Source organism: Rhipicephalus microplus, chromosome 3 (genome assembly GCF_043290135.1).
Source record: "Rhipicephalus microplus isolate Deutch F79 chromosome 3, USDA_Rmic, whole genome shotgun sequence".
Classification (NCBI taxonomy): domain Eukaryota; kingdom Metazoa; phylum Arthropoda; class Arachnida; order Ixodida; family Ixodidae; genus Rhipicephalus; species Rhipicephalus microplus.
Window position 1 is genome coordinate 140,316,850 of NC_134702.1, and position 24,247 is coordinate 140,341,096.

Consider the following 24,247-nt stretch of genomic DNA (forward strand, 5'->3'; position numbering starts at 1 on the left):
CGCGATTTAACGAGCAGAACGCGAGCGAGGCTAGGTTGGCGCGCGTATACACGGTCGTGGTTCGTTGGACTCTCCGAATGCTAGTGCGCCCCCCGAGGCGCGTCGTCGCGTGGTGGTTCGAGCCGAAGACAAAAGGCGCTCGCGCCGCTTTTGTCTCGGTAGCTCGCGTTGTTTCGAGGTTCGCTGCATTGTTGCTGTCCGCCGCAAAAAGTGCGTGTGCCGGGGGGGTTGTTGATGCCGCCGAGAGCGACCGAAGAGCTGGCGGCGTTCAGGTGAAAGGCGAGCTGAAGGGAAGGGACTCGGGCAATCTCGCTAGACCGGCGGGCGAGTGAGGCCGGTTTTGAGCCGAAGTTTGCCCAGCGGTGCCCGGAGGAGGGGTGGAGAAGACGCCGCGCCGGTTAAATTGAAACGCAAGACAAAGAGAAAACAATGCAGGGGCCTGCGTGCGCGCAGCCCGCAGCCGGGTTCGATGTTGTTGCCGTTCGCGATGTTATCGCGTGGGCGAGGTCTGGCCTTTCTCGTATACGTGCGCGATTCCCACCATCGAGCGTGTTGCTTTGTTTCTCCGATCGCCGAGCTATGCTTACACGTTGTTCCTTGCAGTAATGTCCCGCGTCTGATAACGTCTGCACAGCGTCCGCTCTGGAGAGGCTCAGGTGAAGGCTCCTCCGGAATGTGACCGGCGATGTTGTTTTTTTGTTATCAAAACAGCTATACGTTACATATGGTAACAGAGTCTGGTTGAACTTGCGTCAACGCGAGCGTGTACCGTTGTTCTCGGCAGGCGCGGCTGTTGTCGTGCTTCAACATACTTTAACACAGCGCACGACTACGGGGACACAAGAGAAGAAGACTATCACCAACCGGCCATGCTTTCAGTCATTTTCCTGTCATCGTGGTTAGGAGACGGAACTGCGCTCTTCCGCAGCGTAAATACAGAGCCGTTGCGGCTTGCGCGAGTTCGTTTGTTGCGTCTGCGGTGCAAGAGTGGGAATCCGAGTTGAACTTAGGCGCCGTCAGGCGCTTTTTAGACTTGTTAGCTTGGTGTACGCGGCGGCGGTACGAGCCCGCCGGAATACGTGAACCACGCGCGAGGTTTTTTAGAGTGAGCACGCATGACACATGCCTTGTCTGTTGCGAACACGATTGTTATCGCGCTCCCGGAGGGGGATTCTATTGCGGATGAGGCAGGGTCGGTTGCTGGTTTTGTTTACTGCGCCTACAGTAAAAGCTGTTGGGGATTCTAGGGTAGAGGAAGACGTCATCGGACACTGCAATACAACACTGAGGGGCCAGAGAGGCGAAGATGGAGGCTGAACGTGGTGAAAAATCCTTGGGACTGAGAAGTTCGTAGAGACGACGTTTTGACAATAGCACTTGTCTTTCCTGGCGCTGCAAGGCACTCGCTACCTTGACGAAGACATCTTTTGACGGAACGTCGACTGCATCGACCATTCCCAGTGCGACGATTTTTCGTCACATTCGCGTATTAGCGCTTTCGAGCACCTGTCGCGGCATTTGAACGCGTAAACCCCTAGTTGAAATACGTACACCTGTCTGGCCATTCCCGTCAGTTGGTTGTACAGTTCTTCAAGGCTTCTATTTATGGATAGTCCTGCAAGGGTTTTGCAATCGGTCTCCCCACCTTGGGCTGTCGAGATGTTGCCCCCTCTGTGGTCTCGCGAGCCTTCCGGTGTGTTAAAAAAAAAAAAGAGGAGGAGGGATGGGTGAATGTAGGGGTTCTTCAGTTCGATAGAGTGCGTGTGTGAAACCATAAAGCTTTCACCACACGCACCCACCGCAGCGCGTCAGCCCGTTGAATTCGGACGCGGCATTCTCTCCATTAGTATGGAGAGAGCGGGCGCGTTGCCTCGCGTAGCAGCCCCGCGCGCTCTCTATTAGAAAGCCCCTGCGCTGACGAGCTAGTGGGTACGTGTGCCCATGCCTTAACATTCACAGAGAGCATGGGCTGAACAGTGAGTTTAAAATGTACGCTCATAGTGATCGAGCGGCCGTGACAATAGTAACGAAGCTGGTCGCGTGACTTTTCCACCAAAGTGGTCGAGAAGTAAAATGCTCGCCTCCCACTCAAAAGACCCAGGTTCGAATCGCAGCTGTGGAGGATGAATTTCGCTACTCTGTCGAGGCTTTCTTTGCTCAACGTGCTGTTATACCGCAGGACTAACATCGGAGTGTGGCAGCTTGGGCTAGTTGGTATGGCATGACGATAGTTATAGCGCGAGACCAAAACGACGACACAGAGACAAGAAGGTGTCTTTCGTGTCCTTCTTGTCTATGTGTCGCAGTTTTGGTCTCGCGCTATAACTATCGTCACTAACATCGAGGCGAGAGGAGAGTGGGTGAAGGCGCCTTGTACGCGCCTGCTTCTGCGTACGCGTTGTGTCTGTCCTGCCACCACCGGCGAGTGGAGCACGCATGGGTGCTCGCACGTTCACGACGACGCGCAGCCGTGTTCCTGCTGCTGCAGTGGCGTGCCTGGTCTCAGTCGTGGGAAAAGATAAGGAGCTTCGGGGGTGCAGAAGACCTGAGGGACCGCCCGTGCTAGCTCTTTCTTTCTTGTTTGTTTATTCACTCTTTGTCGCTTATTCATCTCCCGCGGTCTACTTGGACGCACGCACGAACGCGCGCAGTGGCAGAGGGGACGAATTTTTGTTGTAATGTGCGTTTTAGGTCTATCGTGTGTGTTGCGTACTTTGTGCCTCTAAGTTTGCGTCTGGGACTTTTTTTTAAATTTTTTTTTGGGTTGTGTGTTGCGCAAAAGACGCGCGCGTTGGTATTACCGATTTTTCATTCCGTGTGCTTCGCCCTCGTTATCTTTTCCAGCGTTGACTCATATTCGCAAACGCGCACATATATATATATATATATGGTCTCTCTCTGTGCGGAGATGGCATATTCCACGTGTTTCCTAGGATAATGCGCTCTAATGCTTGCCGGGCTCGTGGGTGACCTACGCCAAGAGGCCCAGATACGAGTTCTTGCAAACTTGGGTCCTGGCCGCGCATCCTGCCCTCTCAAGCTTCTCAAGTTCCACGGTCCTTGCTTTGTTATCTTTCCGCCGGTCGGGGACATTTTTTGGGGCGCTTAGATGCGCCAGCCTCTTTTATCTCGGTGCTCCCTCGGAGCTGTGGCTCCCACGAGAGTTGGGGGACAGCGGGAATGATGAGCTGGATATGCGTGAAACAGCCCCCCGCCCCCCCTCCTCCACCGCCTCTACTCTAAGGCTTTGTAATTACGTGGAGAGGATACGTAGGATAAGAAGAGAAAACGGACGGTGGTAGAGGGCGCACGAGGTACAGTAGTCGTCGGTAACAGCGACACTTTTTTTCTGTGTGTGTATGTCTTTCGCTGTAAGCTTGGCCGTCCTTTTCGGTCTGCATGCGCGATTCTCTTTTTCGCATTACGCCCAACAAAACTTTTTTTTCGGGGGAAGTAGGTTCATTGTCGGTGAGTTGATTCTCTTGTGGGTGTGTGTTGGCGCTGTTATCCTCTTTCATTACGTCCAAGTTTGATGGGCATTCGTTAAAGGTGCACTGAAGGTTCTCGGTTCTCAATTTGTAAGCTGCTCCTTCACAGTGCCAAAATCACCGCGCGTATTCCGCGAGGTGACGCTTGGTATACGCGAGGAAACTCGCCAAAAGAAAATTCGGGTCGACGCCACCTTGAATTTGCTCGCCGATCGCCGCAACGTCATAGGTCTCGACAGCGTCTGCTAGCGCCTACATAGTTTCTGATCGGTAAATGTTGAGCACAACCGTCATTTTTGTGACTCGGAACATGCGAGCGCATGACAAATAGCCTCGCAGCGCAGCGCAGTGGGAAAGTAAAACGGGAAAGCGGTGTCATTTCATCTATTGCCTGCTCGCCTTCTTGCACTGTTTTTTTTTAAATCTATTTATGTTGTTTTGGAAAACTGGACTGATAGCAAGAGTCTTCATCGAAAGCGACCGTTGTTCGCTATGATGCCCCAACAGAAGTTAGTTATCAAGAAGAAAGCGGAAAATAAAGGCACATTCGTTTAGTATTGTGGGCAGTAGAATTAAGGAACGCCACCACTCTCTCCCGCTAGTTTCGTGTTTCTCCGCTGCTTCGCGCCACGTGTGCGGCACGAGGGTAGCTGCCACGCGCTCGCGTGTTCACTTCAATGAAAATGACGGCATGGACAGGGCTGGTGAGAAGTTTCCAGGCCACGCTACCATAGCAATACATAGAATAGGAGCCTGAAAGCGTTCGACCAGCCCTATACTAAGCCCTCTAAGGGGGCGAGTGACATAGCATACCAGGTTTCGATAAAATTTCTTGGGCTAATGTCGCTAAAATAAGTGGAAATTCATTTTGAAATCCGTGACATCACGCGCGGAGATTTCGGGGCGGAATTTGTTGGTGAAACGCTTGAATGTCTCTTCTCTTGGAAATTAATGACGTTAGCGTTTGGAGAGTACAATTTGTCAGTCTAAACTGATTCATCGTTCCACTCTTTCTTTTTTAGGCTGTCTTGCGGAATAGTGAACAATCGCGTAGTCTATAGATTAGGACAAGGTCGCGAGCTCGATACCCCGTGGCCACCACGGGGATATTTGGAAAGCAATTGAAGAAGCAGTCCTTCCTGTTTAGTATTCGCTGAAACAGTGATGGTGCGGTGAGGCTGTCGTAACGTAAGTGGAAATAATAATAATAATAATAATAATAATAATATGTGGGGTTTAATGTCCCGAAACCACCATATGATTATGATAGACGTCGTAGTGGAGTGCTCCGGAAATTTCGACCACCTGGGGTTCTTTAACGTGCACCCAAATCTGAGCACACGGGTCTACAACATTTCCGCCTCCACGGCAGATGTAGCCGCCGCAGCCGGGGGGGGGGGGGGGGGGAAACCTAAACGAAACAGGCAGGATAAGATAAGGGAACCTACGCTATCAAGTGTGGTGTTTGGTCTTGTGTTCATTCAATTTTGCGTAGCGGTGACTTCAACCTGCCCAAGCACGTGTTACGATTATTGAATTACTGTAACAAGAAGTCGCCGCGTTTTCGTTACTCTTATAGGATTTGGTTACGAAACCTGAGTCATCTGTCGGACGAAGGAGGAGAGAGAGAGAGAAACCCTGATTAAAAAATTGGACGAGTAAGCCGAAGTTGGTGAATTTGGTCGTGAAGCCGTAGTAGAGGAATGAGCTTGACGGTCGATGTCCCCTGTGAAATGACATTTCGCGCACAAAAACTGCAGCAGTGCGACGTTCTTGACCGTTCTTCTTTTTCCTTTCTTTCTTTAATATCTTCTTTTTCATACATCGGAAGGAAAGAGTTGCTATCCAACTAAGTGTAACACAATCATATGAAAAAAGTCAATGCGTGTTTGCCTGCTAATAAGCTTTGCAGTTGAATAGTTTTCGGGGCCGGGGAGTTTTCGCTCTCTCTCTCTTTTTCTGACCATTTCACCAATGGTGTTCTTGAATATTCGCCGTGTGTTCTTGCATTCCTGGTTGGATAACCGCGCCTAATTATGCAATGCCTCGCATGCCAGCGAAAGTCTAGATGGCACTTTGCAATATTCAATGCGAAAAATGACAGCCTTCTTGGCAGGGCTAAACCTAAACTTCCAAAACTGCACGGCTCGTTACAGTGGGACCATACTATTGTGTATCTATGAAGTTTTTGTGAGCCAGCAATGTGAGATTGCAGTGTTCCCGGCTGCTACCTTTGCTTCTTTTCTCAGTGGGGTTGTTATACGCTAGTTTCTGTATAGCGTGCATAGACTGAGCGCGTAGATTGAAAACAACAGTTATTGCCGTCTCGCCATTGGCTGCTGCGCATGTCGCGGCTATCGCTTGCTATATGCGGCATGTGTGCTGATTGATTGATGGCAGTGGAATAAAAGCTGCCTGCAGGACATGACGCAAAGTCGATGCGGATGATTGCGCACTTCTGGAAAATTCTGGCATTCTAAAGATCCGTCATTTGCATTTCTCCGTGCTGCTTTTTGCAGTTTTGGTAGGGGATGCGACTATCGGTGTCGCCAGAACGAAAGCCACTAAGATAAGACGGTTTGCGACTTTTCCGCCTAGGCGCTATGGCAAGGGCGCATACGCTGTAGCGTAGAAAACACGGATTTCATGCCAGACGTGCGCGATCGCAATGCGCTCTATAAGGGGCTGATGGAGACGCTGACGAATACCGAAAAGACGACGCAGTGCTTAGTACACTGCTTTCTCTAAAAAAAAAGGAAAAAGGAAATTGTGCTCCAGAGAAGAGTGCAGTTTTATATAGAACAAACGTAACAAGTATACCTTCGACAAATTCTAAAGGAAGTTTTTCACCAGTCAGATCCACTGGTCTTGACCGAGCGAAATATGATTTATCTTTTTTCCATCGCCGTGTGTGTTTCTCGTTTTTCGGTTTCTTTAACGAAAACCTCAATTTAACCGAGACACGCGACGCGAACCTGCTTGCACGCTGCGGCACGCACACCTTAAGGCCTGACCCCACGTAGCCGTTGTAGCAGCCGTCGCAGCGCGTCAGTGTGTGTCCTTTTGACGCGGCGCCGAGCCCTTTTCCATATGTAGAGGGAGAAAGAGAAAGCAGCCTACGTAGCCACACACCCTTTCCCTTCGTGGGGAGGGCACGACGCCGCGTCAAAATGCCACGCGCTGACGCGCTGCGACGGTTACGTGGGGTCAGGCCTTTATTTTTTTATTTCCTTGTTTCAGTGACGCGGCAAAATTATCGGCGGACAGGTGCTCCCACGCCGCCCTCTGAACTCTTCTTCTCGCGGGTAGTTGTAGCCGAGAAAGGCGTGTACAACACCGCAGAAATACAGACGAAAAAAAAATGAAGTTAGAAGAAGGAGATATGCGCATGTATATAAGTGGTTAGAGTCACGCAAGACGCAAGGATGTCCGAAGGCCAAGTAGGAGACCATATAGGCAGGGGTGGTGGATGGGGTGTGGTGATCATTCTATGAACACCCACCCCCGTCTACTCCCCCTCCCCTGCCCGTGCCCTTCCAATGTGCTGGCCCACTGACTGGGATTCATCCGGGCGTGAGAATTGCCGACGGCCGTGGTGGAGGAAAGGGAAGCAATCCTCGGCGCAGTTACTATCAAGTCGCAAAATGTGTGTGTGTGTGTGCTGACTCTGGAAATCCGCGCGTTGCTGCATGATTTCACAGCATCTGGTGTGGCTACTTCGTGCTACTCCGGTATGAGTTGTTGTTGCGGTCTGCAGCAAAGTGATTTCACGTCGCATTTGAAGGTGCGCCTTCCTCCCTGGACATCTTCGTATGTCTATGTATTTGTTTCCACTTATACTTTTTTTATGGGTGAAGCTCCTTATAGGTTAACCTTGTGACTAGCCACGCGTAACCGAGAGAGAAGAATAGACGATAAAGAAAAGAAGCGAAATAAATGGATGACCATTTCTCATCCCATTTCCTAGATGGCGTTACTCTGCCGCTACTCTCTGATTGGCTGCTGCGCGCGCTTTGCCAACGAACGCCTCTCTGTCTCGCCGTACGTGGCGGATCGTTGGTGGCCCATGGACGCAGCAGAGCGGCGGGCGCGTTGAAGGCTACGCTCGGTTTCCTTGGCTCACGTCTCCTTGGTGTTACTCGCGCGCCGTCTGCATTCTCAAACGCGATCGCATGCACGGACGCATGCATGGACGGACGGACACACAGACGGATGAACGGACGGACGCTTCGCCCCACTCATCATCATTCACTCCGTGGATATGCCGGGATTTTGTCGTTTTTTTCTGCGTGGGATTACTCATGAAGTAAATGTCCCCTCTGCGCCTCGACGTATATGTGATGTTTTCGTCCGTTTGATATCGTCGATGGAAGTATTATAAATGCGTGGTGTTATTGAAAGTTCTATTTCGTAAATTGGCTGATTTAGTATTTATAGTTGGTGGTAATTTCAACTGTTTTAAGTTTTTTTGTCAAGGTTTAGGGTTAAGAAATATTTAGTCTTGACATATCAGTGCGAATAATGGCACGACCCGCAGGTGACGGGATGAAGTCACGGCCGTGGCAGCTGCCTTTTTGATGGAGGCGAAAATTCCCCGAGGCCTTTGTGATTAGATTTAGGTGCGCTTTAAAGGGACTTTAAAGTCAAATAACAATTTACATCAGAGTGAAAGCTCAATGTACGACAACGTCTAAAACGACAATAGTATCAACAGCAGTGGCCTACTTACCGAGAAATGAAGGTAAATACATGAGAACACATGCGTTACGCATAGGACATTTTCAAACTGTCCCCGATGACTTCAGAGTTACAGCCTACAAATAATCACTAGTAATAGAAATAGCTGCATATATAAGTAACCTTCCACGTAATAAAATGCTGTTCGTTTCTGTTTAATTCATGTAGAAAAGAACTGCGGGACGTTACTATGGGGAATAGAAGTTCAATTTTTGCCTCGTTAAACTGGACAGGTCGTGCCATCTAGCGGGGCCCAGTGGAACCAAGCAAGTCTGCCATCACGGAAGCCATGGCAGGAAATTTATCAATGGCTGTTATTGATGCTGGGGCTGCCCCTACGTTTGCTGTGTCGCTACCTGTGTCGGTGACCGCGCAGTAAAGCAGGAAAACGTTGTACAGTGCAACAGTGACGTGAGGCGGCCACTTTTATGCGGAGGATTTGAAGTGCGCTAACGTGATGTGGACCACTAAAACGTGATTTTATTTGAAAGTAAGCACTTCCTTGGCAAAAAAGTAACACTACGAGGTTTCTGGACTGCTATTTCAACAATCAACGTCAACTTTACAGTTGCCTTTAGTGTCCCTTCAGGTGGCTGAAATTTCCGTAGCACTCCACTACGGCGTCTGTCATAATCATATTGTGGTTTTGGGACGTTAAACCCCGCAAGTAACTATTAATACTTGCACAGCGAGTGTCTGTATCAAGCAGTGGATACTACACTTACAACGTACTTATATATCACCTGGACGCTTGTGTGCTATTTTTTTTTCTCAGATAAAGCAAGGCGCTTCAGCAGGTGTAGCCCCATATATATAGGAACTAGCAAAATGCCGGTATTGCGACCGAAAGGAGATCGACCTTCATTAACTACAACGGAAACGTTGATCGGTTTAGACCGCGGAATGCGCGCTATAACCTGACATGGTTACACCAGATTTTTAACGCATGCGTTAAAGAACCTGGCGTCATACCGCGCGTCATGTTGGACAAACCATGGACAAACACAGTACATTGCGCACAAATATCTGCGCATGAATCCAGATAACTTGGAAAAGTTTGCTTATACCGAATGATTATCTTCATCGCCCTATATAATGAATGCTCAGCACAAGCAATTACTTGTAAATTAAAGAGCGTGATCGTCACCTTTCGTAACTTGTTGAGGACGTTAAGATTTGTACCTCTTAAGTAGCTTTGGGCATGGTATAATAATATATTGGGGTAAATGTCCCAAGATTGAGAGACGCCGAAGTGGAGGGCTCGGGAAATTTCGACCCTCTGGGGTACTTAACGTGCATTTAAGTCTAAATACGTGGGCCTCAAACATTTTCGCTTCCATCGAAAATGCAGCCGGCAAAGCCGGGATTCGATCCCGTGACCGTCAGGTTAGCAGTCGAGTGTCATAACCAATAAACCACCGCGGTGGGGCAAGCTTTCGGGATAGACTGAGCATGATTATTTTCACGGTATTATCGAATTCCGTTGTGCAATAAAGTGCGCTGCTCTCTTGTAGGTTGCAGTAGGCGATACTGAGCAACAGACTGACACAGAACTTTATTTGGCTCCTGCATGAGAAACGCTATATATACTCTTTTAGAGCAACGCCGCGAACCGCTCCTACGTGAGGACGGCCCGCAGATCGTAGGCTCTTTGGACAGACCGTACAGTTGCGGTACAGAACTTCGTGAGGCAGAGTCCCAATCTTGTTTTACGTTTATTTTGCCTGCACCGGACTGGTTTTTTCTTTCATTTCAATTTCAACATCACAGCGATTCTGATGGCCTTACGTTTGCATATAGCATGTTCAGCGTGTATACTCTCGCCATGTCCGGCAAAGCACATCCTGTATAGTTATGCTGGTATTGCTTACTCAAATGATGAACCGTTTGCGCGCGATGTGAACACGCTATATGCACTCCCTCCCACCTTGGTGCGGCTCGAGTCTTTCGACGGGCGTCCGTCACGCAATGTGGGCATGCAATGCTTACTGCTGTCAAGCCTTTCCTTCTTTGTTTATTTTGTACTGCTTACTATATTTGCCGCGCTGTCTCGCTTTTCATATTGTCTAATCAGCGGTTGCTCGATGTCGACTTCGTGTGACGGAATCGGATGGCGCTTTCCTGAATGAAGTCCCGCCTTATGCTGCTCAACCGGGTTTGTTTCGCCGGCTTGCTCCAGTCAGTAGTTGAATTACTTTTTTCCTTGTTATATACGCACTTAGACTACTGGCGCTTATAGTGGTACTGCCGAACGGCGAAACAAATGAAACATGTATGCTTGACAATTAATGCAAGAGATGCTAAAAGCCGGAACGGATTTCATCGTACAAGCCCTGACTATATCATTTGCGGTCGGGTGCTCTCATTTACATTTTTACGTATACAGCTCGGCTTCGGATGTCTTCAGTGCAGAGTGCATACAGAGCTGATTGCATTTATTTTAATTACCTGCCTCGCTGGTCTGGTAATTATGCCACTTTACTGATGACCCGCTGGTCGCGGATTTGAATCTATTTAGATTTCGGTGAACGTCGAGAGCCCCAGTTCGAAATTTCCAGGATGGAATCAAAATATGCTAAGAACTTCTTCTCTTAACTCTGTCACTTGCTTTGCTATTATATTAGTATTGGCAGATGTACCTTAGAATTAGGGGTGTGCGAATATTCGAAAGTTTCGATTATTCGTCGAATATTAAATTCGCACTATTCGTATTCGATTCGAAAAAAGTGTATTCGAAAAGTTCGAATATTCGAATCACTTCAAATATTCGACAATATCAAATATTTGATTGGATTATCATGCGGAAAATAACTCTTCTTTAATATTTCCGCTGTGTTCAGAGATATTAAAACGTTGCCCAGAGGGGCGATAAGCGCAAGAAGTGCACGGAGGCACTATGTCAGCCAGCGACGTTCAACAATCAGCAGCAAAGTTGACGTTCGTGTAAACGTATTGCACGCTTTTCGTACGCCGTCGTAACGTGCTGCACCACCACACGTTCACTATGCGGGACCTCGTGGGCAGGAACGAAGCTTAACCGTTGCCGCGTTGTCTCATCAAAACATCGCTTGATAACGCACGACCGTGCACGCGCGTGCTAAAGCAGAAACTTCGTCACCGTCGGCAAACGCTTCAGTTAGAAAACATAACAAGTGACAAAAAGAGTTCTAGTGGTAATTTGTACCATGACGTCGCATTTATTTCCTTTTTCGAGGAAGTTCCGCACGTGAGCAGTCGCACAGTTATACAACATGCTCGAAAGCGGTTAGCCCCAACTCAGGATTTTATTGCTAAGTTATGTCGTATTCCCGGCAAGTATGCGTTAAATAACTTAGACTGCATTCTAAACATATTGAATATATGAAACGGTAATCATGCGCCGACCTTTCAGTTTTATATATCTGTATATGCATATAAATATCTGTCGTGCTGGCCACCAGAGCGCACGAGTAGTGGTAGTGCGCCATGTAGTGCACAGTGCTGCGTTAGTAGGGTCAGCGGTGTTGGCTAGCCGCTACGATCAGTTCTGCTAGCTTGTGTGCGGTGCACATGGTGCGGTTTTGACGTGAGCCTTTGTAACCTGTGATGGACTCGCGTCGTTAATAAGTGCCATGGCAGATAGCGAAGGTTATGACGACTCACCTGCGAAACGGAGGAACAATCAAGACACGGCGCCGAAACGAAGGGAAAGAAGCGCTATCTGGAAGCACTTTGTGAAGACATCGTCGTCGCAAAGTGCTTCCATATTCCTCCATGATAACATGTAGTCATTATGTTTCATGATAACAGCTAGCCATTACTTGCATTGTGTTCCAAATAACAGTGTATGTTGTGTTAACAGACAGGCTGTTGTGTATTTTTAGATAAATACATCTTAAATTATTGTTATTGTAGAGGCATTTGTCCTTTGATATTCGATATTTGATTCGATATTCGAACATGAATATTCGTATTCGATTCGTATTCGGAAAATTTCATATTCGCACACCCCTACTTAGAATCCTTCCAGCCGTCGTCGCTCGCAGCGCAAGGCTGGCGCATCTCTTCGAACTGGGCTCCGATCTCTTCGAATCCTCTTCTTCCCATTTTTGCCTGCCTATCGCCTTTTCTGCAGGGCCTCGAATCGCTTTTGTAGCTTCGAGATGGCGGACAGATGTGGACGGAAGATATATGCCTCGTGTGCGTGACACTGCTCTCTCTCTCTCCCCTCCCCCTTCTTCGCCATGCTTCCATTGAAAAAGAACTGGCGCTTTTTCTCGGTCGCGCTTTTCCATCGTGCTGCGCGCGTTTCATTTCCCTCGATTGAATGGCGTTCTCTACGTGCCGAAGGAGTGCGTTTCGAGAGCAGCCGGCCGTTGCTTTGAAACGCAGGCACGGAGGAGATGTGTGACAGGCTCCATGTATTCGGTGGGGTCGTGCCGAAGGCGTTCTTGGGCTTGTCACGCTGTCTCCGTAATTAATTTTGCCGTTGATTGAACTTGTTTTAAAAAGCCGCCGCGGTGGGCTCGGGGTCATGAGGCTTGGCTGCCGGCCTGAAGGTCGTGGGTTCGATTCCTTCTAGGCGGTTGCATTTCGCCCCAGGCGGTATGTTAGCGGCTCAGGTACAGCGCTCATGTCAGTGCACATTAAATGACACCAGATCGTCAAAACCTTTGGAGCCCTTCATTGTGGTGTTACTTATCGTCATCTCGTGGTTTTGGTGCCTAAAATCACCACATCTTATTAAAATGTAAGGAACAATTAGGTTGCCTGCAATGTCAAATATTGCCATCGGAAGACCTCTTCCAAACGCATTGTATTGTATCTTATGCTATACGAAAATCGTAAAGACGGAGACGTGCGCGGCGTGGCGACGCCTGTGGCGCCTTCTGTTGGCGGTGCTGTTGAGTATACACTACAATTGAATATAAATGGACACGCTTGCTTGGTGCAAATATCTTTAACTAGGAAAATAGATTTGCCTGCATGACCTCAGCTCTAGTGTTTCACGTTTACTGACACGCTAAATATAGCGTCGTATTAACCCTACTTTTATTCCAACGACATGCTATAGGTGACTCTGAGATCGCGTTATGTATTTGGCAGAAATACAGAGAGAGGGAAAAGATAACGTGGACTTTATGTTCGCGATATCTGTCCATGAAGACCTATTTTAAATTCTAAAAGGTAATGGAGTGGTGGGCACTCTTTTGGGAAGAATACTTTCTTGTCCCATATTTCACTTTCTTTTCCAGAGTAAATCACTTCTTGTTGAGGCATAGCACAGTGATTCCCGCGAACGGGTCAAAGCACTCCACCTCAACAGAGTAACAAAACGCGGCCCGAAGTAGAGTAGCACGACCCCACCGAAGAGAGTAACAGTACACGTCACGAAAGAATAGCGGAGCATGAGCCGAAATTTGGCTTTTTAATTGTTTTTGACAGATCTTCGTGCGCGCGGATTGTAAGGAGAGCTAAATGCAAAGACTACGACAAAAAATGTGAAAAAAAAAACACACCAACGCGTGTGATTCTAACTTTCAACCTCTGGACGTACTACAGTTTGCTAGCCCGCCACGTGAACCAGCACCACATTGCCAGATGGCCAATGTGTGTTTATTTTTTTATGTCATAAGTAATTTTGGTGACATGCTTCCATTTTCTTGTTTAGACACCTAGGTTTGAGTGTCTCCGCGCTTCTGAAAACCAACCGGACTGTAGCTAATGTGTTCACTGTGTTTGTAACGTGTTCACTGTGTTTGTTTTGTGCTTCGCGAGATCAGAACGTCTATCCGACACGTTTTTCACAGTATAAAAAGGAAGATCAGCGTAACCAATTATATGAACGTCGTTTGCACTGCCTCGCTAAGTGGTTAGTGATGTCTGCGTACGAAACATCGCGCTTCTGTTGTGTACACTAAAGAATTTAGCTTTTCTCTCACCGCCTTGGACATATTTTCGATCATTCTTGTTCACCTTTTACGACTGAAGCCACAATACTTCACTGCAGCCGTAGCGTACGTTAGGCTTACGGCACCATCGCCCGTGTGCTATGGTTGTAACGAAAAACATTTCTAACGCCTCAACAAACAAATTCGGTACGTTTTACTGCCTATATGTGTGGTTATTAGGTAGTGATAATCACTCGCGGTGTGCCCACGCATTTAAAAGTGATCGAGGGCAGGAGTATATTCGCGTTTTACTCTCTCATACCTGAAAAGTATATCGGCATTTCACTCTCTCAAAGAGCGCTCTCTCTCGTTTCATACAAAGTGAAAATGAATTTCACTCTATCTGATGTTTTTAGAGAGTAGAACACTTTTAAGAGTAACTTGGCCTTTTTACTCCTGCCATACCCACCGTATCTGTGGCATTGCACGTACGCGTCCGCTTCAGCTACGGGAGGTGTGGGGTTCGATCCCCAGTGCCGGCCGGCCACCCACCGGTAGCTAAACAGGGTACAGGCGGGCTTTGAGTGGCTGTGACGCGTCGCCGCAGTGGTGAAGCTTACTCTGCCTGGAGGACTCCCAACCCGTTGGGTGGGACCCGGTATATACGTGTAGAAACCTGTTATACTGCTGCTATACCATCCGCAGTTTTTAGAGTGTGTAAGAGCTCGACCGCACATCGGGTAAGGGGTGAACCGTATATATATATATATATATATATATATATATATATATATATATATATGCTTTTTACGGGCGTCGGGTGACGGGTGGGATCAGAATAACAGCTGTACCGTGCAGTTTGTGCTGTGCGCGCGCTGGTGAGTACGATGCATGCACGCACGGATTAAGAGTATAGCAGTTATTTTCCTCAGTGCGGCTAACGGTATTAGTTTTCGGCACGTTGAAAAGTAGCGGAGTGTCGGCCGTTCGTTTGAAGAAGTGCCACCCACCCCAACGATTCTTGAGCAGAAAAAGCGCTAACGAAAGACGCCTTCATCAGTATGTAATAACCTCGCCGCCTGGCTTTCCGATTGATACTGCATCGAGTTTGGGAATTGCTCCACGTCGTACCGGGATAGAGTGTGCCGTTTCGGAGGCGGGGTTCATTGAAGTAGTGTCCGAGCCATCGTCTCATTACCGCCCTAAACATTATCGTTGCCATTAACCCGCGCCAATTGTTCTTAAGTCATTCGCATTGTGTTGTTCACTTCAAACACCAAGCTAGGTCGTGTCAAGTGCAAGTATTCCTCGCTGGTGGAGACGCACATCGCCGTCTCCAAGCAACGCTTCCTGCGCTTATAAATAATGTAGGTATCCAGCCGCGTGCACATGACTTCGCTTACTATCAGTTCTCACGGTGCCTGCGATCGACGTTATTGAATCATGCACTCTGCATGCACCACTTTTCTTTACAGCTGTCATTATGCGTAGCTATATAGCCACAGTAATAGTTACCGGTCTCCTATATGTTAGCGCGACGTATAGGCGCGTGCTCTGTTGAAGAAAAAAAAAAAACATCGCTTGAAGGCCAGCCTTTTTTGACGCATGCATGCTTATGCGGCTGTGGCCTCATGTTCTCGTTGGTTCAAAGTCTGCTTGGGATTGTAGTGTGGATAATAAAGCCGACCAGGCCTGACTGGTGTCTCGCTTATCCGATAAGTCCTTTCGGGCGTCGTTATACAGCGAACACTCCCGAATAATTCCCGCCCTTGACACGCTGACCCGTTGGCGCAGCGGGGTATATAACAGTCGTTATATGCGGGCGAACTGCGCGTATAAGCCTTCGCGGCTCACTTGCCCGCATCATATGCAAATGCGTTTGGCGCGTTCGCGGATTGCTGAGGCCAGGTATGCGCGTGTGTGGGCTTAACCGGGTGCGCGAGTGTGCGTGCTGGCGTGCAGTAAGAGAGTCGATACGTACCTGAGTCTGTGGGGGGGGATATTGTTCATAGTTTCCGTGTTTTCCGCGTATTGGTTAACGGTTCATGCTTTTCTGTATATGAGCATCGTTTCCGTCATGATGAAATGTCGCTTTATACCACGCAAGCGTGGTCACGTGACGGTTCTCGAACTGTGCCGCTGTATTCTAGCACATTTATTTGAACCTTGGCCTTTTTACTTCTCCTTTTGGAATGCGCCACGAGTTAATAACTTCCGCATTTTTCGTGCAGCATTCCGAACTGCCCTAAATGCACCCTCCCTATGCTGCAGTGTTAAAATAGTGTTTTGTTGGCTGTTGATATCTATTGCGGCTGCAGCATAGCTTGTTTGGTGTAGTTTAATTTGCGGCATCGTTTTTTAAGCTGCGCTTTGATTGACATGGGAAGGAAGGCACTGCCGACATGATTCATCACTTTAAGAAAGGGAAAGAAGACGAACACCCATTTGTACTACGAAGCCACAGATGCTTCCTGCTACGAAGGGCTCCGTGGTATACGAATCGGTGGTTTTCTTCTTTCCCTTTATTAACCCTGCTTTTATTAACCTTGAGGGTTTTCGCAGAACTCATTCGCTATTCCTCACTTTGCATTACAAAGTATTTCGATGGCATGCGATGATTATCGCCATTTAATGCGCCGGCTTATGTATACATTCTGAGAACAATTTTCACATTTTTCTTTTTTTCTGTTTCCTTGCACAATACGAGTAGTCGGTTTGCAATTGAGGGCGGCCTGCGTTCGAGCAAGTGCGGTATTTGGCTTCCTTCTCCGGCCTACGGGCAGTGCTGCGCACGTGTCCTATTGATCGTGCAGGTAATGAGAAAACCTCTTGCGTAAAAGGTGCGCCGCAAACTGGTATATATTTATTGCGCGGTTTCAGTGTGGATTGCTTGTTTTGCTCATTTTTTTTGCTTTTATCTGTTATTGCGACCGAATGACGGTCGGTGACTTTTTTTTCCTGTGTCTTTCATCCTTTCTTTCTCGTCTGCGTATACTGGAAGGCCCGCTTCTTCCAGATAAGGTCGTCGGTCAACATGCGTTGCGTAACCGTCTCTATGCTCGATGGAGAATGATACGGCATCTCATCTCCCTCTCTCTCTTTATATATATATATATATATATATATATATATATATATATATATATATATATATATATATATATATATATATATATATATATATATATATATATTGGCGGCGCTTTGTTTTGGTATCTATTCGTGGTATTCGACGCCTAGGATACTGGCGCATATTCCGCATAATGCGTTCACCGCAGTCGTCGTTGTGTTATACCGCGTTATCTCGACTTCGAGATAACGCGGGCGGGTTTGTGGCTCCGGATGAGAAGCCGCGCAAGAGAAGGCAATATTGCGCACGCACTTCACAGACGGGCATATACATATTGCCTGCCGTCGCCTTGGAAACATTGTTTTTGAAAGGTCGTGGCGTGATTACATCGCTCACGTTGTCTTATTAATGAGTCATTACTGTACGCAATTACTTGTTAATATTCAATTTTTTTTTCCTCATGCATACGTGAAATGTTGTTTCGCAGAAGCGTTATATAGAAGTGCTGTACTTTCGCGTATTTGTGGGTGTCCGGCGTTTCGGAAACGGCTACCACGGCAACGCGTCGATGAGTATATGGCCACTGGTTGATATAGAAAGCTCACATGTGCACGTATTCGAGCGCTTCGTGTAGCCGTCTTCTATTGTAATTAATCTGTTTAGCCCGACATTCTCGTAAAGCGTACTATGCTGACCCATCGGCCAACTAACTGATACACGCGTTTCGGTGTTGAATTGGCCCGGTCACCGTGAGTGCGTGAAATATCACCCGCGTGGCGAGATTTGCAATGTCTTCGTGTGATCAACATCGCGAACGGACTGATCAACACGCGTGCGAGGGCCCTGTAGTAGTTGTCCGTCACGATGGATCAGTGCCGAAAGCCGCGGTTTCGATTCCCGGCCACGGCGGTCGCATTTCTGGTGCAAGCGAAATGGTTGAAGCCCGTGTTCTGTGTTATGTCAGTGTGCTTTGTAAAGGACACCACATGGTCATAGTTTGCGGAACTGTCCGTGGTGTCTCTCATTGTCATGTCATGGTTTGGGGACGTGACAGCCGATAGATTATTATTATTATTATTGCCCCTTGTCTTTTCCTCTATGCTGCTACTTGTGCGGTTTTATCATGTCTTCTCCTTTCTTTAATTACCAACGAATGCAGGAAGAAAGGAAACAAAACGAAGAAGGCAGGGAGGGTAACAAGGCACATGCCCGGTTGGCGACCCTGTGCTGGGGGAAAGGGAAGCATAAAGATGAGAAAGGAGAGAACAAAAGAAGGCGACATAGTGCGCTGACGCGTATGGGCTGGTTGCGCTATACAGTGGTCACAGGCGATCACGCAGTACCCGTATAGTGCTAAAAAAAAAAAGAGAAACGCCAGCCCTGCGCTCAACGCGCAGCACTGTCACAGTGCAAGCTAGAAGAGCGGCCTTTAAGTGGCCTTTTTTAAAAACACTTTTTGGGTAGCTGCTGCAAGCACACTTGCAAGGTACCCAATATACGCCATTAATCATTGCGTAGTAGGCAGGCATTCGTTATGCCATCCTTCGTCATTCTTCGTAGGAGCGTGGTACCTGCTGCACACTTCCAAGGAACTTTGCGCAATTTTGCTGTGCTGCGGCTGACGATGAAGAATTATGCCGGAAACTTTTGTAATCGCCAAAATTTCCCCACAGTGGGTATGCGCCACATTTACTAGGTGAACAAGATACGGGGCTTTTTTAGAAGGTTGCGGCATTCTATGACCCACTCAATACGCATTATATGACACCAGGTTGTTGCTTTGCTGTTCTCTAACGCTGTATTGCTCACAATAACGTGATCCTTTTCCCGACATCAAGCCTGCCTAGGACCACTTTGCAAGGGAGTTCCAAGCACTGGCGTGGCTCTGTGTTACAATCACGGAGCAATAGTCTCGCTCCGTGGGTAGAATGCTGGGCTGGCACGCAGGGGAACTGCGTTCGAGTCCCATTGCGTCCTTGGTGTTTTTTTCCTTACTGGGTTTGTTTTCTTATTTCGTGCGAGAGCCGGTTATGGACACCGGTGGCGGCGGCGTACAACTACGGCGCGCACGTGACCCGTGTTGTGATCTCGTAACAGCTTTCGCTGTAAACGGGCGACAGTGCTTTAACTGTTGCTCTTTACAGCGATTGGGACGGCGCTCCAGCAGAATCCGCCCGGAGAGCGGCCGATCGTTCAATCGTCGCTACGCATAAAAAAAAGTGTTCGTTTTTCAGAGGCAAATATAGGATAATAGCAGAGCAAATGCTCGATGTCGTCGAGAATGGACCAGAAAGAATGTGTTTGCACAGGGTCGTCCCTTGTAACTTTTGAGGTCTACACCTGCATTCTCCCCTGTAGCAATACCCAGTGAGCGTAACCAGCGTACCGTGTAGACTGGGAGCTTGTGATCGCTGTTCACGTGCTCTGCATTTCAGAAATGACGCATTCTCACGCCCCGATGCAGTGGTTATCGTGAGAATGCGTGTATATCAGCGTTATCAGGAAGGTATCTTGATTGCGGCACAATCTATCGAGTTGTGACTCGCTTTAAAATGGTCCCCGGTGCTTGTATAGCCTGCGCATTGCCTGATGAAGTTTTTCTTTCCTTCATTATATATATATATATATATATATATATATATATATATATATATATATATATATATATATATATATATATATATATATATATATATATATATATTGCTACGTGCCAGTGCATGGAGCTGAAGAAGACGAAGCAGATAGACTGGCAGATAGACTGACGAAGCAGATAGACTGGTATTTGGTGGAGTTGTGCGATCCCCGTCCTCGCCACGGAACTCCGAAGCGGACGCTCACTCGCGGCTTACAACATGACCACCCAAGACTCGGCTACATCCTCTCCGGTCGCTCCCCCTTCTGCCCGACCTGTCAACCCAGCGCCCGCAACAACATTCGTGACGCTTCCCGCGCTCAAAGACCCCGGCGTGTTCTCGGGCAGCGAGGGTTCCGACGTCGACCAGTGGCTACGCCTCTACGAACGCGTCAGCGCCACTTACAGGTGGGATCCCACTCTTATGCTGGCAAACGTCATCTTTTATCTCGACGGAACACCTCGTGTTTGGTTTGATAACCACGAGCATGACATAACAAGCTGGGACAGCTTCAAGGCAAAGATCCGTGAGCTTTTTGGCAACATCTCTGGTCGTCGTGAAGCTGCGAAAAATGAGTTGTCGACTCGCGCAATATATATATATATATATATATATATATATATATATATATATATATATATATATATATATATATATATATATATATATATATATATATATATATATATATATGTCGTAGTGCAGGGCTCAGCTGTTCTCGTGAAGCGGTCAGACTAATTTAAGTGTCGGCAGAAGTGAGGGTTGAAGGAAGAACATATTGCCTAAATGAAAAAAACAAACAAATAAAACGGAAAAAAGAGGGCTCTTGGGTGAAAACACCTTTTGTCGTCGTGGCGATATATGTTACAAGTAGAACTGCGATCTTCCAAAGCTATTGAGTTTCCTTTTGATATATCTGATTAACGATGCGAGAATGCGGGATAGTCGTTTTGGTCGTTCTCGTTCTTAAGTTCTTTTTTGCAGGCGCCAGGAGTGCAGAGCCGCACCGGACTATTCGGTTCGTTCGTGTCGTCCATCATTCGCGCCACTCACCTGGATGTTAACCATCTCTGCATTTACCGAGCTCGTTAGAAACCCTCGGCTTAGCGCAAAGAGCTGCGTTCGCATTGCTGTATCGCTGTGCGTGACGTATGAAAACCTTGTGCGTTATTCTTGAACCGCACGTCAGTGTGTCCAGTATAGAATATCGCTGTCTATAGGAAACGATGGAGGCGGTTTTTCGTTGTCGTCTACTTTGGCTTATCGGTGAATGCCCACCGCACTGTACTCTCGAAACCTGCTGGCAGCCTTAGGTCGGACCTTTTTCTATCAGTTCTCTGATTAGCGCGTCGCACCTGTCCGCGGGTTAGGTATGCGCGTGCTGTTGGGAGGAGGCAGGCGGTCGGTTGACTCGACGTGCGTTGGTCGCCTTGACTTCCTCGCGCTGTGATTACTCTCGTGCGCCAGTGTGTGTAGGGTGTAGCGATGTACGACAACGTCATGTACTCGTACACGACTCTGAAGGTCACCAGGGTTGACCCGTTGCCCTGGTACGTGCGGCCGCGGGTGAGTATACTGCTCCGAAAACAGTTTTTTTTTCTTCCCCGAGCCGTCTTTCAATCTCGTTCTGTAACTTGACGAATGTGTGGTTGTCTAAGCTTGGAGCTGAGTGCTTTATAAAGATATTTTGACAGGTGGACCGATCCTCTTCAAAAGCGTATCATGATCATTGACCTGTTAGTTTTGAACGTGGTTTGTCACTTATGTAACGTCATTTGTGACGCTACATCGGCATCGAGTCGTTCGTGACGTCGTGTCACGTGGTATCGCTGTCAGTAACGACAGCGGTACCTCATGGCTTTACGTCACTATCTCAAAGCGACCATGAAACACCGGTAGCACGAAAAAACTTTGACAAAGGTAGCTCCGCCTGCTGGAATGTTCGTCCAACTTGTATGAAAAACTTGTTCCTGCTCAGAAGAACTGATTGATATGTGAGGTTTAACGTCCCAAAACCATTATATGGTTATTAGAGACGCCGTGTTGTGGAGGGCTCCGGAAATTTCGGTCACCTGGGGTTCTTTAACGTGCACCCAAATCTGAGCACACGGGCCTACCGCAGGTCGCGGGATCGAGTCCCGGCTGTGGCGGCTGCATTTTCGATGGAGGCGGAAATGTTGCAGGCCCGTGTGCTCAGATTTGGGGGCACGTTAAAGAACCCCAGGTGGTCGAAATTTCCGAAGCCCTCCACTATGGCGTCTCTCATAATCATATGGTGGTTTTGGGACGTTAAGTCCCATATATTAATCAAGCAATTAAAGAATCGCTAACGTTAGATTCTGTTGACTTACTATTAACAACTGTCGGTTAGTCATTCGAAACGATTGCTTATATTGTCTAAGTCAAAGCAAGAGATTAGGTATGTTTTGTCGGCCTATGATGTTTGCTCTCCGCCGCCAAATCATAAACGGTGTATTCTTATACGCTCTTTGAGTTGTCCCCCAAATTTCTTATCTTAATTTGAAGCCCGCAAAAATGCATAACAAGTACTTAGCGATATGGAAATGGATTGCAATAATTGAATTGTCTCCCAAATTTTTTACCCTAACTTTCAAGCCTACATTTGTGCATAAGAAACAGCGATATGGAAACACATTCTTTTTGTCTGATATAGGAAACACTGTAAAAAAAAATGTCTCGGTACACAGCAAAAGCTGCTGGTAAATCGTTGCCGGAGGCATTCTGTAAATGAGTAACAGCAGGCTCCGTATCACGAAGTCTCTGTTATACATTTTTCCGTATTCTCTTTCACATCATATCTGTATTCCTGAACACAGCAGATCTGTTATTTCAAACACAGCAAATCTGTTAACCCAAACACAGCAAATCTGTCAACCCAAACACAGCAAATCTGTCAACCCAAACACAGCAAATCTGTTAACCCAAACACAGCAAATCTGTTATTCCAAACACAGCAGATCTGTTATTCCAAACACAGCAAATCTGTTATCCCAAACACAGCAAATCTGTTATCTCAAACACATCATGACTCTGTTTGTAGGAATACAGAATTTGCTGTATTTAGAGGAGGAATAAACGGAGATCGCTGTAGAGCAGTCTGGCTGTAAATTATTCCGTTATTATTAATGAAAACAGAAGCTTCAGTAAAACACCTGGTTTCGTTTAATGGCTTTTCTGTGCTTGACTAAGGTTTTGTGTAGTTTCTTTGCCTTGAAGGAAAGAGTTGTTTCACTGAGCATAAAATAAACTTAGTTTTGGTAGTAACTTAATTTGTGAAAAACTAACACAAGCTTTTGTTGACCAGTACTGTCGAAAAGCCGATGTTTTACGGGATGGAATGGAATGTTTATGTGGCTGCCTGTAGATTCTCATGATTGAGTTTTATGTCCAATTTTATGTACTGTTTCAACCTACACTAATGCAGTCTTTATGTACTGTGTGTGTGTAAACCACCCCTGCTGCTGCATACCATATAAATAATAATGCAACATTAACAAAACACAGATGAATTTATTTACATATAATACATGTGCTGTAGCTTGCTACATCACCATTCTTCATCACTTCAGCATGTTTATGCCTGAAAAGAATGTGAAAAACAAGTGATCAAATGAATGCAAGAAGCAACTTACACACACTTTATAATGCCTTCTCTGTGTATGTATATGGCCCTTGATACAAAAAGTAGGGGCACGTGGTAGAGCAAAATGTGAAAAAAAAAATCGCTTTGTTTTCTTTGCAATTTGGGGAGGGGTGTCCCTTTGTGCATCCACATTCGTGCTTTTCATAAACAGCATTTTTGGTGGCTCAAAACCAGTTTTTCCAAAAGGAAGTAGCCAGTGAAAACACACTCTAGTGCAAGCCCCTTGCATTCGCTCTATGCTTACGGCCTAATTTTCTGACGTACAAAAGTCAAAATGCTTGTCTAGAGTCAGCTGTGTATAGAAGATTGTCGGGTAACTTCTAAAGCAGTCCGAAGACACTGTGCACCTTTGTATTCACAATCCGCCTTCAGAATACATAGGTTGGAACACTTTCAGCTCCTAGCATCATTACACCTTGCATTTGCCGTGCTTGTCGATAACCTTAGATGCTGGGGGTAAAGAAGGTTCTGAGGAAGTGTAAATTTCGTTGAAGCCCGTACAGTTTTCTTGTTAATGTGAATAAATCCCTGTGACGTACTGAGGTGCTGAACCAGCAAGCTCTTTATTGTTAAACCTCCCAGCCTTTTCAGCATCTTTCGAGGTGAATCACGTATATACATGGGGACAACGGGTATGCTCTAATGGACATGGACTAATATTTCTGATGCAACTGAATAACAATGTGTGAGAACGACTCAGTGTAAGTGTTGAGTTAATGGGAATTGAGTCACAGAATCTTTCCTTTCTTTGTTTAGGGTGAGAGTCCTAGAAATGGCGACAT

At 47.1% G+C, this 24,247-nt stretch overlaps 1 protein-coding gene across 3 annotated transcripts in view; it reads left to right on the forward strand.

The window, feature by feature from the left end:
* The window catches only part of LOC119170732 (transmembrane protein 47), a 143,104-nt gene that overhangs the window by 14,145 nt on the left and 104,712 nt on the right, over nucleotides 1-24,247 (forward strand). The window contains exon 1 of one of the 3 annotated variants that reach the window (XM_037421984.2): nucleotides 21,213-21,367. The exons of the other annotated variants lie outside the window; for them this stretch is intronic. Within the exon in view, the coding sequence (XP_037277881.2) occupies nucleotides 21,287-21,367 (81 nt within the window). The 5' untranslated portion in view covers nucleotides 21,213-21,286. Of the gene's footprint in view, nucleotides 1-21,212; nucleotides 21,368-24,247 lie in introns of those variants that run through there. 3 annotated transcript variants of the gene reach the window in all.